This window comes from Hypomesus nipponensis, chromosome 23 (genome assembly GCF_054491055.1).
Source record: "Hypomesus nipponensis isolate SF chromosome 23, ASM5449105v1, whole genome shotgun sequence".
Classification (NCBI taxonomy): domain Eukaryota; kingdom Metazoa; phylum Chordata; class Actinopteri; order Osmeriformes; family Osmeridae; genus Hypomesus; species Hypomesus nipponensis.
Window position 1 is genome coordinate 2,709,390 of NC_140383.1, and position 15,611 is coordinate 2,725,000.

Sequence of the window (15,611 nt, forward strand, 5' to 3'; positions counted from 1 at the left end):
TTAACTGCTGAAAGTGAAAGTTGTGTAGCTGTGCGCTGTGTGTGAGGCGTTTGAACACGGTGTCGAGCTAAAAGCTGGTAGCAAGAAGACGTCATTATCAGGAATGGTGTCAGAAAAGATCCCTGTACTTGTACTGTCGCTCACAGCTCGATATTACGCTTCGGAATTAAGCAGATGCGCAGGGTGTTCCTTGTCCCCTTAACAATTAGCTACTTGATCATGTCACGTTTTTTATTTATATCAATTCCGCAATGATTCATGATGCCACATGAAACATCGGGGAAGTCTTCTCTTCGTTCTTTCATCAAACTGACTGGTATGGAGAACGTCCTCAAAGTGACTGGTATTCCATTAACATAAATTAAATAGGCCAAAGCATGTCATTAACGCTCAGATAAGTCACGTTGGCCTAAATGATAACTGTTAATGAGGGAATACTTTACTTGGCTAAAGGACATTAGGCGTAGGCCTACAGCATGAAAGGAACAAGAGACGTTAGTATGTTCTGTTTCCACTGATGAATAGGCTATTGCGGTTCTTTCCCGCAAAGTGCACATGTCACAGAGGTGACACGGACAGGGATAGTTTAGTGTTGAAGTAAAATGTTTATTAGTTGTTGTTTTATGTAACATACAAGACAAGGAAACATAAACAATCAACACGCATTTAAGACATTTGACATTAATAGACTTGGGCTAACTCATTTTTTCTTCCATCCTCTCAGTCAAAATACTGAAAGAATCTGAAAATGCCTTGACTTTTATCAATATAATTACTCGATAATTACACAATAGCACTTTACATATCTCTTTTTTGAATAAGCACTAACAATACCAACTATGAAGCCTGTTTCCACGGGCTACGCGTAAGGCTACATTTGTACAATAATCTAATATTGCGTAATTGCACTTTCCACCAGGATTTTTTTCATCTATAGGTGACTGCATTTATATTAGTGAGCGTTGTGATAAGAAATGCTGTCGATTGGGAAAGCGACCCCTGCCTCAGTCCGGCCCGACACAGGGCGGCGCGACACAGGGCCGTGGGCGCTGGACTGCACGAAGCTCCAGAACAGACGGAAGCATCTAAAAAAAGCCTCGTCTGAACCCGGTAACAGAGCCACCCACAACCTTCAGGAACTCTCCGCAGTTCCTCTCCTTGTTATTCACACAGAAGTCCGCACCTGCCAGGGAAGGTGCCCAGCGCTCCGTCCTGGTGTTGAGCTACCTGCTGCTGTTAGCTACGCAGCACAGGAATGGGTTACACGTACTGCAAACGAGATGCGTTAGATAGACCAAGATCAGTGCCCAAGTGATTACTGCCTACTTTGCAATTAAATTCAAATTTAACAAATTGATTTCAATTAACGACAGTCAACCAGGAAAATGTGCAAAGCAAACAGGTACAATAAAGGGATTCCTCATGAAATTTTTAAAACAGCATAATGCCAAATAACCAGAACCAAAATTGTATCTAAATCGACAACAATTTCGATAAACAAAAAATAAAAAGCATCGACAGCAGCTTCTGGATCCACCTCAGTTGAGTCACGCTAACCAAGCAATGTGATGTCATCACAGAGGGCCGGCGCACAGTGTGATGTCATCATAAAGGGCCGCTACTTCCATCTTCAGAACCAGGTGGGCTCCACCACCAACACCCCCCCCCCCTCCCACCCCCCCCCCTGCCTCGAGCGTCAGATGAAGTCCACCCCCCCTCCAGAGCTGCCCCCCCCTCAGAAGAAGGAGGTGTCTGAGGAGAAGGCCCCGGCCAGCCTGAAGTCCTCCCTCATCAGCACGCAGAACAGCCTCTGGGGGAGAGCCTTGGAGTACGGCGCGGGCCTGGGCACGCAGGTCCTCAGCAGGATCTCTCGTCCGGCCGGGGAGGGGAAGTCCGGCACAACGGCCCCGCCCGCTAACCGCCGGTCCTCCGAACCGCCCGCCCGCCCGGCGTCTTCGTCCATCGGGGCCAATAGCGCGGCCTGTGGGGGTGGGAGGGGTCAGAGGAACGCTGGGGATGGAATGGGTGGTGAGTGTCGCTGGCGAATCAACGTTGAGTGGGAGGTGTGTGATTTCTGTCCAGCAGAACCAAGTTTGTGAGTGAGACTATTACACGAGTATTATGGGCCCAGGGCGCTATGACGTGAGTGTAACTAGGTTTGACATCTGAGACATGAGGGAAGTAAGAAAATAAAGTTACCATGTCATTCTGCTGCCGAGCCAAGCAAAACAAACTAGCTTGAGAGTGATCAGAGCTAGCGAGGGGGGGGGGGGGAACAGCTGCACTGGGTGGTAAAGGGGGGCTATTCTAACACAATTTACTATTACAGGAGAAACACACTACATAAATTAACCAGATGATTAGGAATGATCGAACGTCTCCTCACATCTCGGAAGTCTGTCCTGAGAGACGTGAGGGGGAAGGGGGGGAGGCTGAGGGCGAGACTGAGGGGGATGGATTTGAGCGACGAGGTGGGTGCTTCTAGATCAATGTATGCTTTTGTTTCACGGGGGAGGTGGGGGGGGGTAACCTGGAGGGGAGCCAGGAGATCAAAGCTACGCTAGGATAAGAACTACAGCCAAGGGGGATCAAACATAGCTGGCTAGCTCTCCCTCCCGTCTACAATCAAACAACTAGAAGCCTGCATTGGGAACCAACCTCCATGTCCACCAGAAAACTCTGGTGAAAACGTGAGCACATGGACACACAACAAGAAGCTGATTAGCATTAGGAAGGTTGTGTGTGTGTTAGTGTGTGTTAGTGTAGGATGGTGCTCACTGGGTGTACAGTATAGAGGCGGTTCCTGGCGACATAAGTGGTCTCCCTTTGGGAAACCACTTGTTCTTGTCTCCTTGTCCCAGGGGTGGAGGTAGGGTGTGGAGGGAGGGGGTGGAAGTAGGGGGTGGAGGGAGGGCGTGGAGGGAGGGAGAGGATGGGTGGAGGTAGGGGGTGGAAGTAGGGGGTGGAGGGAGGCAGTTGAGGGAGGGGGTGGAGGGAGGGAGAGGATGGGTGGAGGTAGGGGGTGGAAGTAGGGGGTGGAGGGAGTGGAGGGAGGGAGAGGATGGGTGGAGGGAGGGGGTGGAAGTAGGGGGTGGAGGGAGGGAGTGGAGGGAGGGGGTGGAAGTAGGGGGTGGAGGGAGGGAGAGGATGGGTGGAGGTAGGGGGTGGAGGTAGGGAGTGGAGGTAGGGAGTGGAGGGAGAGGATGGGATGGGTGGAGGTAGGGGGTTTGGGGACGGGTGGTAAATTGTCGAGGCTCCGTCTGTCCACCATTACTGCACTGAAGATGACTGTAATTGTCTGAATTCCTGCCTTGGCTTCACACTCTCAACCAGGGTGGTAGATGGAAGGGAGGAGGAGATGTGTGTGTGTGTGTGTGTGTGTGTCGGGGGGTTGCTACTACTGTTGGGTTTACCTCATCGCTGGTGTAGTCAGCCAGCTTGACATGGGTGAGCCAAGCAGCATTAGAGGAGAGAAACCAACAAAAACAACATAACACAACCAAAAACACACCAAGAAAAAAGAAGAAACACGATACGACAACAAGACACAAAGTCGGGGGATTAGGAGAAGAATTTGAGTTCCGCTTCATGTTGTTTCCCCCAACGCATGCATCTACACACACACACACACAACAACCTTCTCCAGACAGTTCCCTATAGCACACCAGCGCTGTCCCACGAGCAGAACCACACTATGCTACAGAACCACACCATGCTACAGAACCACACCATGCTACAGAACCACACCATGCTGCAGAACCACACCATGCTACAGAACCACACCATGCTACAGAACCGTGGACAAGTCCACTCATTGGGAGGTTCACCCCTCCTGCTCTTCTCTCTATCCACCGCCCCCCCTCACCCCACCCCACCCCAGCGCCCCCCCTCACCCCACCCCACCCCAGCGCCCCCCCTCACCCCACCCCACCCCACCGCCCCCCCTCACCCCACCCCACCCCACCGCCCCCCCTCACCCCACCCCACCCCACCGCCCCCCCTCACCCCACCCCACCCCACCGCCCCCCCTCACCCCACCCCACCGCCCCCCCTCACCCCACCTCACCCCAGCGCCCCCCCTCACCCCACCCCACCCCAGCGCCCCCCCTCACCCCACCCCACCCCAGCGCCCCCCCAAACAGAGGCACTCACCTCATTTGATTTGCTGATTCCACCTGATTTACATATGCTGGAGATAATTACTAGACTATCTATTTAAAGCTTGGCAACACACAGGCTATAATTTAACACTCAGACATCTTGCGGTAGATACAAAAAGAGAGAGACAGAGAGAGAGAATGAGAGAGAGAGAGACAGACAAGAAACAACTAGCAATGAGACAAATATTCCAACTCTTTTCCCCCTTGTTCTGAACAGGCAAGCAGCGAACAGAACCAAGTATTCATCTGTGTTTCACAAGCATTTATTCTAAGGCATTTCTGGCTCTGTTGACGTACGCTGTGAATGACGCACAAACTCAATTACATTTTGTCTCTCTTGTAGCTACACAAACTCAAACGTATGGGATGCATCCAAATCGAAGCAGACTGCCTTCGTGTGCATTGATGCGATGGGTGAACTTCAGTAACCTCTGTAAAGAGCCGAGACAAGCAGACACAATGCAGAGGAACCCAAGTCTGTTGTCGAAAGAGATGCCCTGTTTTTTGTAAATGTTACAAAGAATTTTGATTTGCATCGTCAACAAGGCATGCAGACATCAACATGCTGCTTGGGCCAGGTGTGTGTGTGTGTGTTCGTGTGTGTTCGTTTGTGTGTGTGTGTCTTCTCTCAGAGCTCAATAACAGACATCTGTTTTTCAGGCCATCAAACTTCTGTTGCTCCCCCCCCCCCCCCAAAAAGGTAAAAAAACAGCTTTCTTATGTTTACTGACTTGTTGGTTAAAGTTACAGACATATAACTGTCTGGATCTTTTAAGCTGTGAAATATAGAGCTTGACTTGATGTGACAGAATCATGTGTTGCTCAAACTCCAGCGTGGTCAGTGTTGCTAGGCGCTACAGAAGCTCCACCCCCTCGGTCAGTGTTGCTATGCGCTACAGAAGCTCCACCCCCTCGGTCAGTGTTGCTATGCGCTACAGAAGCTCCACCCCCTCTACAGATGTTGACAGCTCAGCAGCATGCTTGTGTGGCACTTAAACGGTGTGTGTGTGTGTTGTTGTTGTGGCGCCAAGCCAATCATTTTGAGAGGGGAGGATGTGGGGGGGTGTTAGGCTGGTGGCAGTTGGATTCCTGGTGTGACCTCCTGCCATGTTGATGTTGGAAGAGCAGGGGGGGGGGGGGCATGGTGTTGTGTGTGTGTGTGTGTGCGCGCGTCTCACCCTCTGTGCGCTGACGAACAGCTTGTGGATGATGCTGCCGGCTGGCCCTCGTCCTGCTCCCAGGACCAGCACCTCAGGCTCCTCCAGCAGGGAGCCCACGAACCTGGGGGGAGCACACAGAGTCACAACACAGACAGTAGACACAGGGAGCCAAACAGAGAACCCCTCACCCCGTCCTCCCAATCCTCCCCTCCTCCCTGTCTGCCAGTCTACAGACACACTGAGGTTGCGGGCATCCTGCCAGTCTACAGACACACATACCTGACAAGCAGTTTTACCATAACTGTGTTTAAAAGAGGAAGGAGAGGAAGAAAGTGGAAGAGTAACAGGTGGTGAAAGAGACAGACAGACAGACAGGGGCAGAGAGAGAGAGTCAGGAGGAGGAGAGGCTTGGTGCTCCAGGGCCTGCCCAGGGTGTCCTCCTAATGAGGCCGGCCCTGGGCTGGGTGACAGGGCTGCATGGTCCCTCCAGGAGCTCAGCTCACTGACACACTACCCTGTCTGCCTGTCTGTCAATCCACTGTCTATCTGTCTGTCTGTCAATCCACTGTCTGTCTGTCAATCCACTGTCTGTCTGTCTGTCTGTCTGTCTGTCTGTCTGTCTGTCTGTCTGTCTGTCTGTCTGTCTGTCTGTCTGTCTGTCTGTCTGTCTGTCTGTCTGTCAATCCACTGTCTGTCTGTCTGTCTGTCTGTCTGTCAATCCACTGTCTGTCTGTCTGTCTGTCTGTCTGTCAATCCACTGTCTGTCTGTCTGTCTGTCTGTCTGTCTGTCTGTCTGTCTGTCTGTCTGTCTGTCTGTCAATCCACTGTCTGTCTGTCTGTCTGTCTGTCTGTCTGTCTGTCTGTCTGTCTGTCTGTCTGTCTGTCTGTCTGTCTGTCTGTCTGTCTGTCTGTCTGTCTGTCAATCCACTGTCTGTCTGTCTCTACTGCCTGTCTGCTGTGTCTACTCCCTACCCCTTTCTCCCCTTGTCTCTCTCTCTCTCTCTCTCTCTCCCCCTGCCTGCCTCTCTCTGCCTCTACTTTCTCTGCCTCTCTCTCTCTCTCTCTCTCTCTCTCTCTCTCCCTCTCCCTGCCTCAGTCTGATATCCTATTATTGGAGTCTAGCTTACACGAGGGCGGGAAGGTGGTGATGAGGTGGGCTGAGGTTTTAATATTGCATGCAACACTGTGACAGGTCCCAGAAGGGGCTGTTTGTTTGTGTTAGCACCTGTGTGTGTCACAGATAGTTTTCTATATGTGTGAGTTTGTGTGTGTTTAGTGAGTGTGTGTGCACGTGTTTGTTTAGTGAGTGTGTGTGTTTAGTGAGTATTAAGTGTGTGTGCGTGAGTGTGTTTAGTGTGTGTGTGTGCGTGTGTGCGTGAGTGTGTGTTGCGAGGTAGTGGAATGCAGCCCTACCCCGTACTGTGGACCATTCAAATGACTTCCTCTCTCTGTTTGCCCAACATTTATTACCAGTCCCCCTCATCCCCCCCAACGGAAAGAGTGATGAAATGGAGGAGGGAAGGTGATATTAATAAAGAGAGAGAGAGAGAGAGAGAGAGAGAGAGAGAGAGAGAGAGAGAGAGAGAGAGAGAGAGAGAGAGAGAGAGAGAGAGAGAGAGAGAGAGAGAGAGAGAGAGAGAGAGAGAGAGAGAGAGAGAGAGAGAGAGAGAGAGTGAGAGAGAGAGAGAGAAAGAGGAGGGAGAGAGAGAGAGAGGGAGAGAGAGAGGCAAATGTACACAAGAGGATAGAGGAACAGCAGAGGATGGAGGGAAGGGAGGAGGAAGAGGAGTGTAGGAAAGGTAGAAATGATGACAACATGTCTGCCACAGCTCTCTCTGTCTCTCTCAGTAACGTCTCTAACCCTAACCCTACCTGAAGGATGAACCTGAGAAATGTCTGCCAGAGAGTTTAGCCATGTCTCACAGCTGTTCAGTGTCTCTACTCACTATGCAGCACTGTGTTCAGTAGCAGGGCAGCTTTCAAGACAGACAGAGAAGAGAGAGACAGACAGACAGAGAGAGAGACAGAGAAGAGAGACAGACAGACAGACAGACAGACAGACAGACAGACAGAGACAGAGACAGAGACAGAGAAGAGAGACAGACAGACAGACAGAGAGAGAGAGAGACAGACAGATAGACAGAGAGACAGAGAGGAGAGACAAAGAGACAGACAGATAGACAGAGAGAGAGACAGAGAAGAGAGAGACAGACAGACAGAGAGAGAGAGAGACAGAGAAGAGAGAGACAGACAGACAAACAGAGAGAGAGAGCGACAGACAGACAGAGAGACAGAGAGGAGAGACAAAGAGACAGACAGAGAGACAGAGAGGAGAGACAGACAGACAGAGAAGAGAGAGAGGAGAGACAGAGAGAGACAAACAGAGACAGACAGACAGAGAAAGACAGAGAGAGAGAGGAGAGACTCAGAAGAGGCTCCTCTTACCTCTCCAGCTCCTCCCCCTCCTCCCCCCCCTCCCCCTTGCCGATGCCAAACTTGGCCTTGAGGGAGCGGGCGCGAGCGATGAATGCCTCCACCACCATCAGCTGGTTGATCACTTCCTGCGGGCGAGAGAGAGGAGAGAGAGATCAATAGAGTGATAGGGAGAGAGAGGGGGGAGGGAGGGAGAGGGAGGGAGAGAGAAAAGAGGGAGAGATCTCAGGAGGGAGGGGGGGAGGGAGGGTGCTCACTTCCAGCTTCTTGTAGTCTGGGTTGGGGTGGCGCAGCAGCTTGCTAGCATGAGACGTCACCTGCAGGATCAACTTCCTCAGCGACGGGATATCCTCCACTGACTCTGACAGAGCGAGAGACCAGAAACGAAAAGAGAGAAAAAGAGATAGAGCGTGAGAGAGAGAGAGAGGTCCCTTCTGACACGTCCCACACCCTGTCTTTCCTCGACAGAAGAACGGCGTTCACAACAGAATCACAAATGAAAGCTTCCTTCTGATTCCAGTGGCGGAGTGTGGATAGGTTCTGAGGCCTGAGCAGAGGCAGCTGAGGGCTAATGCTGTCCCTGACAGCCGTGCGGTCAGAGACTCACCCTCCTCCTTCTCCTTGAGGATGGCGGCGTGCAGGACGCAGGGCAGCAGGTGGCGGGTCAGGTCGGCAGGCTTCTGGAGCGACAGGTAGTGCAGCACCTGGGGATCGGGCGGCAACATCACAGGTTCAGTTAGCAGACGGTACACGTGTGTGTGTGGGGGGATCTGAACCTGGGAGGAGGTTGTGACCTGTGGGCTGATGCTCCACTAGGGAGCTTCCGTTCTCTTGTTTTGGATTTTTACTCTTTACTTTGGATGTTCACTCGAACCTCCTCAGAGAGCCTCCTCAGTTTCCCTTTTTCACCCCCCCTCCGCCCTGCCCCCCCCCTTCCCCCCCCCCCTCCTCCCTGCCCCCCCACTTCTCCTCCCCCCCTCCTCCCCCCCCCCTCCTCCTCCTCCTCCCCCCTCCCTCTGTCTCACGGTTACAATAGCAGAGGTTGTCATGAACTCTGGGGTTCAGCACTTGACATTTCAAAAGGCATTGTTCTGTGAGTAAGTGGCTCATTCTCCCTCTTGTCTGAATAACGGGGCGCACTCAGCAGAAACGTGCGTGTGAGCAATTGAGGGTCGTGTTGTAGCGCGCCTCTCCGCCTGTGGACCTAGACAAGGGTCGTCTGTTATGTCGGGTCTGTCGGGGGGGGAGGTGGAGGTGGGGAGGGGGCGGGCGATGAGATTTGAGAAAGGTTGGGGTGGGGCAAATTTGATTTGCCGTTCCCGATGAAAGACGGTCGCTTTGGTAACGGGGCGACAAGGACGTGGCACTCTTGTTGCCAGGTGACCCCCCCCCACCCTTCCCCCCCAGCAATGATCTGGAGTGCAATCAGAGGACTGTGAATATATAAGCACTTCTGTCATTTCCTTGGAGAGGAGGAGAGAGGAGAGGACAACTTACTGGAGCACGGAGGAGGAGGACAGAGGGAAGAGAAAAATTAAATCTGCACATTAATTCCAAACTAAATCCTGCACCTGGAGTTTTCCCCTGAAAGAGAGAGTCGGCTGTCACAGGCGGGGGATCAAGGACGCGTCGCTTGCGGCGTAACTGGCGACGCACAACCTTCAACGCTGGGCAAGGTTGCCCTGAACTCCGTTTAAACTCTTGGGGGGCGGGGGAGGAGGGGGAGAGAGAGGACCCGTCACAGGGACACCTTGTGCTCTGACCCACTTCCTGTGCTCCCATCTGGCCCCGCCCACCACCCTTTATTGGGATTGGTTGAAATTGGGCCGATGAGCCCAAGCCAGATTGTAAGGGTTGCTGAGTTTTGCAAGCTGGTACCATACTGCACTTCAGAACAGACCTGAAGGCTGGGGGCTAGGGCTGAGGCTGGGGGCTGGGGCAGGAAAGCACAGCTGTGAATAGTAGCTCACGCTTCACTGGTTTAGATCATGTATAAAAGGTTTAGATAGGTAAGGCAGGTAAGAAATTCCTGTGTACCAGTACAGTTGGCAATACAGCTGAACTTGAACCCCACCAGTGTCTTTGTACAGCGCCCTGGTTCTGCAGCGTACAGCGCCCCTGGTTCTGCAGCGTACAGCGCCCCTGGTTCTGCAGCGTACAGCGCCCCTGGTTCTGCAGTGTACAGCGCCCCTGGTTCTGCAGTGTACAACGCCCCTGGTTCTGCAGTGTACAGCGCCCCTGGTTCTGCAGTGTACAGCGCCCCTGGTTCTGCAGCGTACAGCGCCCCTGGTTCTGCAGTGTACAGCGCCCCTGGTTCTGCAGTGTACAACGCCCCTGGTTCTGCAGTGTACAGCGCCCCTGGTTCTGCAGTGTACAGCGCCCCTGGTTCTGCAGCGTACAGCGCCCCTGGTTCTGCAGTGTACAGCGCCCCTGGTTCTGCAGTGTACAGCGCCCCTCGTTCTGCAGTGTACAGCGCCCCTCGTTCTGCAGTGTACAGCTCCTTCCCAGCCTACCTTCTCCGCCTCCTTGGTGTCGTCAAACAGACGCCTCTGGCGGCGAGCGGGCGTGACCTTGGCGGTCTCCCACGCCTCCGACCACATGTTCCCGGGGATCTTCATCCGCGCGCTGAGCTCCCCACGTACCACCGCCTCGCCGCGCTCGTCCACCGCCTCCTCCTCCACGTAGTCCCTGGGAGAGTACCAGCGCACAAAGTCCTCCAGGACACACCCTGGGTTAGCAGCCTGGGGGAGGGGGAGAGGAGGAGAGGAGGACAGGGGGGAGGGGGAGAGGAGGACAGGGGGAGGAGGAGAGGGGGAGAGGAGGAGAGGGGGAGAGGAGGAGAGGGGAGGACGGGGGGAGAGGGGGAGAGGGAGAGAGGGGGGAGAGGAGGACAGGGGGGAGGAGGGGGGAAGGAAGTGAATGAGGGAGGGAGGGGGGCTTGTTAGGTTTTGAATCCATCTTTTTCTGTTTTCGCTCCCTTCCACCTCCCAACCCTCTGCAGACTCCTCTACACACTCCCCTTCTGCTTAACACGCAACTTACACATGCTACAGGTGCCTAATGTTCACTTCCACAACATTTCAATTCACTCTCCTAGGAGTTGGGCCGGGACCCAAGTGGTGGATCGACAATTGCAGGTGGTGAGGGGTGAAATTGACTTCACATTGCGACTTAAGTACCCGACAATTCACCGTTTCCCTGTACAGGGAAGTTTACCTGACACTAATGCACAGCGCACAGAGGCTCGTCAGACTCCACTGTCAACCTTCCTGCTTCGTGCGTCAAACCTCCAGCCTGACTGACTCATACCATGTTTCAGGACATCAGTCTGTTAATGGCTTAACTGACACTCACTTGGGTGAAATGACTCAATCTCCCAGCGTCCTTTGGCAGTGAACTGTCTGGACTGACAGGGACTCAAGACAAAGCTTTCCAGTGGTCATGTGTGTGTAGGTCTGTCAGTGACTGTGTGTTCATGTGTATATGTCTGTGTGTGTGTATAGCATGTGTGTGTGTGTGTGTATAGCATGTGTGTGTGTGTGTGTGTGTATAGCATGTGTGTGTGTGTGTATAGCATGTGTGTGTGTGTGTGTATAGCATGTGTGTGTGTGTGTATAGCATGTGTGTGTGTGTGTATAGCATGTGTGTGTGTATAGCATGTGTGCGTGTGTGCATGTGTGTAACCTTTTCCCCAGGAAAGCATCTCTTAGTTTCTCCTGTCGTCCATTCTGGCAGGATAACTAATAGGGTGTTTGTCGTGGAGAGGACGGGGTGAGCCATCAGTGTTGGAGTGGAGAGACAGCCTGGTTCAGGGAGGACCCTAACTGTAGAGACCAGAGGCTCCTCCACAGCCCCAGGAGTAGCTTACTGTGGCTGTCCCCTTACAGGGGGAAGATGGAGCGTGCAGGTGTACGGATTGTGAGAATATGTGTGCGTTCATTGTTTAGTGTGTGTGAGAGTGCATTGTGAGGATGGTGTGTGTGTGTGTCTCAGGGAAGAAGGCAGCTGACTGCAGGATGATCCAATATGGCGGGGGCCTGAACTAGAGTCCTGTCACAGTCCTGAGTCACACCATTCATCACAGGCACCCATGTTGGCTCTCTACCTCCGGAGGGAGGCAGTAATTAAAGCAAAATGCCAGATTATGCTTGGCTAAGCACAATTACAGGCACGGCTCCACGCTAAATTTAGAGGCCATTCTATCGGCTTAGGGGGTTCATTTACTGCGATACCTGAATACACAGGATTCTCTCTCTCTCTCTCTCTCTCGCTCTCTCGCTCTCTCGCTCTCTCTTCATTTTCAGCTCTCGTGTCAGCTGTTGTTGAGGACTTCTGTGGCCCAAAAAAATGAGGGAGAGGAGGAGAATAAACTGTAAAGTAGAGCATTTAGTGGGGCAGTTAAAAAAAGAGTTGTGTGGTTGCAGTCCCCTAACGGTGTGGGTGAAGGCGACTTGTCAAGGTTTGCTGAGAAAAACAGGAGCTCAGTAGAACCCCCACAGGACGACACAGAGGACTTTGTGTTGGAAATTCTCAGAGCCAACTGCTTGAAGTTGGCAGGTGGCTAGCATTATCGTGGACAGAATCCATGTACAGACCCATTATGTAGGACTTGGTAAAGTAAGTAGGACTAATGAATGATTTTTATTATTATCTATTCTCTATCTATTAAAAGGTATTTGCCACACTTGATCCCAAAAGAAAGAAAAATATGTTTGGTCAAGCCAAAACCACTGAGTCAAACATAGAGAATCACACCATCCTCAGTTCCTTGATAATGCTGTTAGTCTGTTCCCTGTGAGAGTAGAAGGACATAGCCTGGAAGAATCAAACCCCTTCCTCTCCATCCTGAGAAGACTAACAAGCTGCTGTGCCCAGCTGCTGTGTGTGTGTGTCTGTGTGTGTGTCTGTGTGTGCCTGTGTGTGTGTGTGTCTGTGTCTGTGTGTGTGTGTGTGTGCCCTACCTTAAAGGACTCCATGTCTGACAGTAGGCAGGCGCTCTGCATGCGGGCGCGGAGGTGGGCTCCCTCGGCCGAGGTGCCCAGCTTGGCCAGCACCTCCGACTGCTCCTCCAGCAGGTCCTCCGTCATGGGCGCCGGCTCCTGAGGGCCACATAGAGGGGCTCACGCTCACTGTGGGTTTGGCTTTAGCGTTTTGTGTGAGTGAGTGTGTGTGTGTTTGAGGTCCATTAGTATTGCCTTCAATTTTCTCAATGATGATTCAAATAAATACATCCTCCAGTCTTGAATTCAAAACTGTAAACCGGGTAAAGTAACAGTTAGTGTACTACTGCACTCTAGTGCTGTGGTGATAGGTCCCGATGCACTACTGCACTCTAGTGCTGTGGTGATAGGTCCCGATGCACTACTGCACTCTAGTGCTGTGGTGATAGGTCCCGATGCACTACTGCACTCTAGTGCTGTGGTGATAGGTCCCGATGCACTACTGCACTCTAGTGCTGTGGTGATAGGTCCCGATGCACTACTGCACTCTAGTGCTGTGGTGATAGGTCCCGATGCACTACTGCACTCTAGTGCTGTGGTGATAGGTCCCGATGCACTACTGCACTCTAGTGCTGTGGTGATAGGTCCCGATGCACTACTGCACTCTAGTGCTGTGGTGATAGGTCCCGATGCACTACTGCACTCTAGTGCTGTGGTGATAGGTCCCGATGCACTACTGCACTCTAGTGCTGTGGTGATAGGTCCCGATGCACTACTGCACTCTAGTGCTGTGGTGATAGGTCCCGATGCACTACTGCACTCTAGTGCTGTGGTGATAGGTCCCGATGCACTACTGCACTCTAGTGCTGTGGTGATAGGTCCCGATGCACTACTGCACTCTAGTGCTGTGGTGATAGGTCCCGATGCACTACTGCACTCTAGTGCTGTGGTGATAGGTCCCGATGCACTACTGCACTCTAGTGCTGTGGTGATAGGTCCCGATGCACTACTGCACTCTAGTGCTGTGGTGATAGGTCCCGATGCACTACTGCACTCTAGTGCTGTGGTGATAGGTCCCGATGCACTACTGCACTCTAGTGCTGTGGTGATAGGTCCCGATGCACTACTGCACTCTAGTGCTGTGGTGATAGGTCCCGATGCACTACTGCACTCTAGTGCTGTGGTGATAGGTCCCGATGCACTACTGCACTCTAGTGCTGTGGTGATAGGTCCCGATGCACTACTGCACTCTAGTGCTGTGGTGATAGGTCCCGATGCACTACTGCACTCTAGTGCTGTGGTGATAGGTCCCGATGCACTACTGCACTCTAGTGCTGTGGTGATAGGTCCCGATGCACTACTGCACTCTAGTGCTGTGGTGATAGGTCCCGATGCACTACTGCACTCTAGTGCTGTGGTGATAGGTCCCGATGCACTACTGCACTCTAGTGCTGTGGTGATAGGTCCCGATGCACTACTGCACTCTAGTGCTGTGGTGATAGGTCCCGATGCACTACTGCACTCTAGTGCTGTGGTGATAGGTCCCGATGCACTACTGCACTCTAGTGCTGTGGTGATAGGTCCCGATGCACTACTGCACTCTAGTGCTGTGGTGATAGGTCCCGATGCACTACTGCACTCTAGTGCTGTGGTGATAGGTCCCGATGCACTACTGCACTCTAGTGCTGTGGTGATAGGTCCCGATGCACTACTGCACTCTAGTGCTGTGGTGATAGGTCCCGATGCACTACTGCACTCTAGTGCTGTGGTGATAGGTCCCGATGCACTACTGCACTCTAGTGCTGTGGTGATAGGTCCCGATGCACTACTGCACTCTAGTGCTGTGGTGATAGGTCCCGATGCACTACTGCACTCTAGTGCTGTGGTGATAGGTCCCGATGCACTACTGCACTCTAGTGCTGTGGTGATAGGTCCCGATGCACTACTGCACTCTAGTGCTGTGGTGATAGGTCCCGATGCACTACTGCACTCTAGTGCTGTGGTGATAGGTCCCGATGCACTACTGCACTCTAGTGCTGTGGTGATAGGTCCCGATGCACTACTGCACTCTAGTGCTGTGGTGATAGGTCCCGATGCACTACTGCACTCTAGTGCTGTGGTGATAGGTCCCGATGCACTACTGCACTCTAGTGCTGTGGTGATAGGTCCCGATGCACTACTGCACTCTAGTGCTGTGGTGATAGGTCCCGATGCACTACTGCACTCTAGTGCTGTGGTGATAGGTCCCGATGCACTACTGCACTCTAGTGCTGTGGTGATAGGTCCCGATGCACTACTGCACTCTAGTGCTGTGGTGATAGGTCCCGATGCACTACTGCACTCTAGTGCTGTGGTGATAGGTCCCGATGCACTACTGCACTCTAGTGCTGTGGTGATAGGTCCCGATGCACTACTGCACTCTAGTGCTGTGGTGATAGGTCCCGATGCACTACTGCACTCTAGTGCTGTGGTGATAGGTCCCGATGCACTACTGCACTCTAGTGCTGTGGTGATAGGTCCCGATGCACTACTGCACTCTAGTGCTGTGGTGATAGGTCCCGATGCACTACTGCACTCTAGTGCTGTGGTGATAGGTCCCGATGCACTACTGCACTCTAGTGCTGTGGTGATAGGTCCCGATGCACTACTGCACTCTAGTGCTGTGGTGATAGGTCCCGATGCACTACTGCACTCTAGTGCTGTGGTGATAGGTCCCGATGCACTACTGCACTCTAGTGCTGTGGTGATAGGTCCCGATGCACTACTGCACTCTAGTGCTGTGGTGATAGGTCCCGATGCACTACTGCACTCTAGTGCTGTGGTGATAGGTCCCGATGCACTACTGCACTCTAGTGCTGTGGTGATAGGTCCCGATGCACTACTGCACTCTAGTGCTGTGGTGATAGGTCCCGATGCAC

The 15,611-nt window shown here is 52.7% G+C and overlaps 1 protein-coding gene across 3 annotated transcripts in view; it reads right to left on the reverse strand.

The window, feature by feature from the left end:
• Positions 1-1,717: 1,717 nt before the first annotated feature.
• rab3gap1 (RAB3 GTPase activating protein subunit 1) overlaps positions 1,718-15,611 on the reverse strand; it is a 31,357-nt gene continuing 17,463 nt past the window's right edge. The window contains exons 19-26 of one of the 3 annotated variants that reach the window (XM_084688995.1): positions 12,715-12,852; positions 10,267-10,494; positions 8,361-8,457; positions 8,011-8,114; positions 7,766-7,881; positions 5,339-5,441; positions 3,414-3,437; positions 1,718-1,981 (exon numbers count right to left, since the gene is read on the reverse strand). In XM_084688995.1, coding sequence (XP_084545121.1) covers positions 1,736-1,981; positions 3,414-3,437; positions 5,339-5,441; positions 7,766-7,881; positions 8,011-8,114; positions 8,361-8,457; positions 10,267-10,494; positions 12,715-12,852 — 1,056 coding nt within the window. In that variant the 3' untranslated portion in view covers positions 1,718-1,735. Of the gene's footprint in view, positions 1,982-3,413; positions 3,438-4,134; positions 4,592-5,338; positions 5,442-7,765; positions 7,882-8,010; positions 8,115-8,360; positions 8,458-10,266; positions 10,495-12,714; positions 12,853-15,611 lie in introns of those variants that run through there. The other 2 variants (XM_084688996.1, XM_084688997.1) reach the window with 2 other exon arrangements.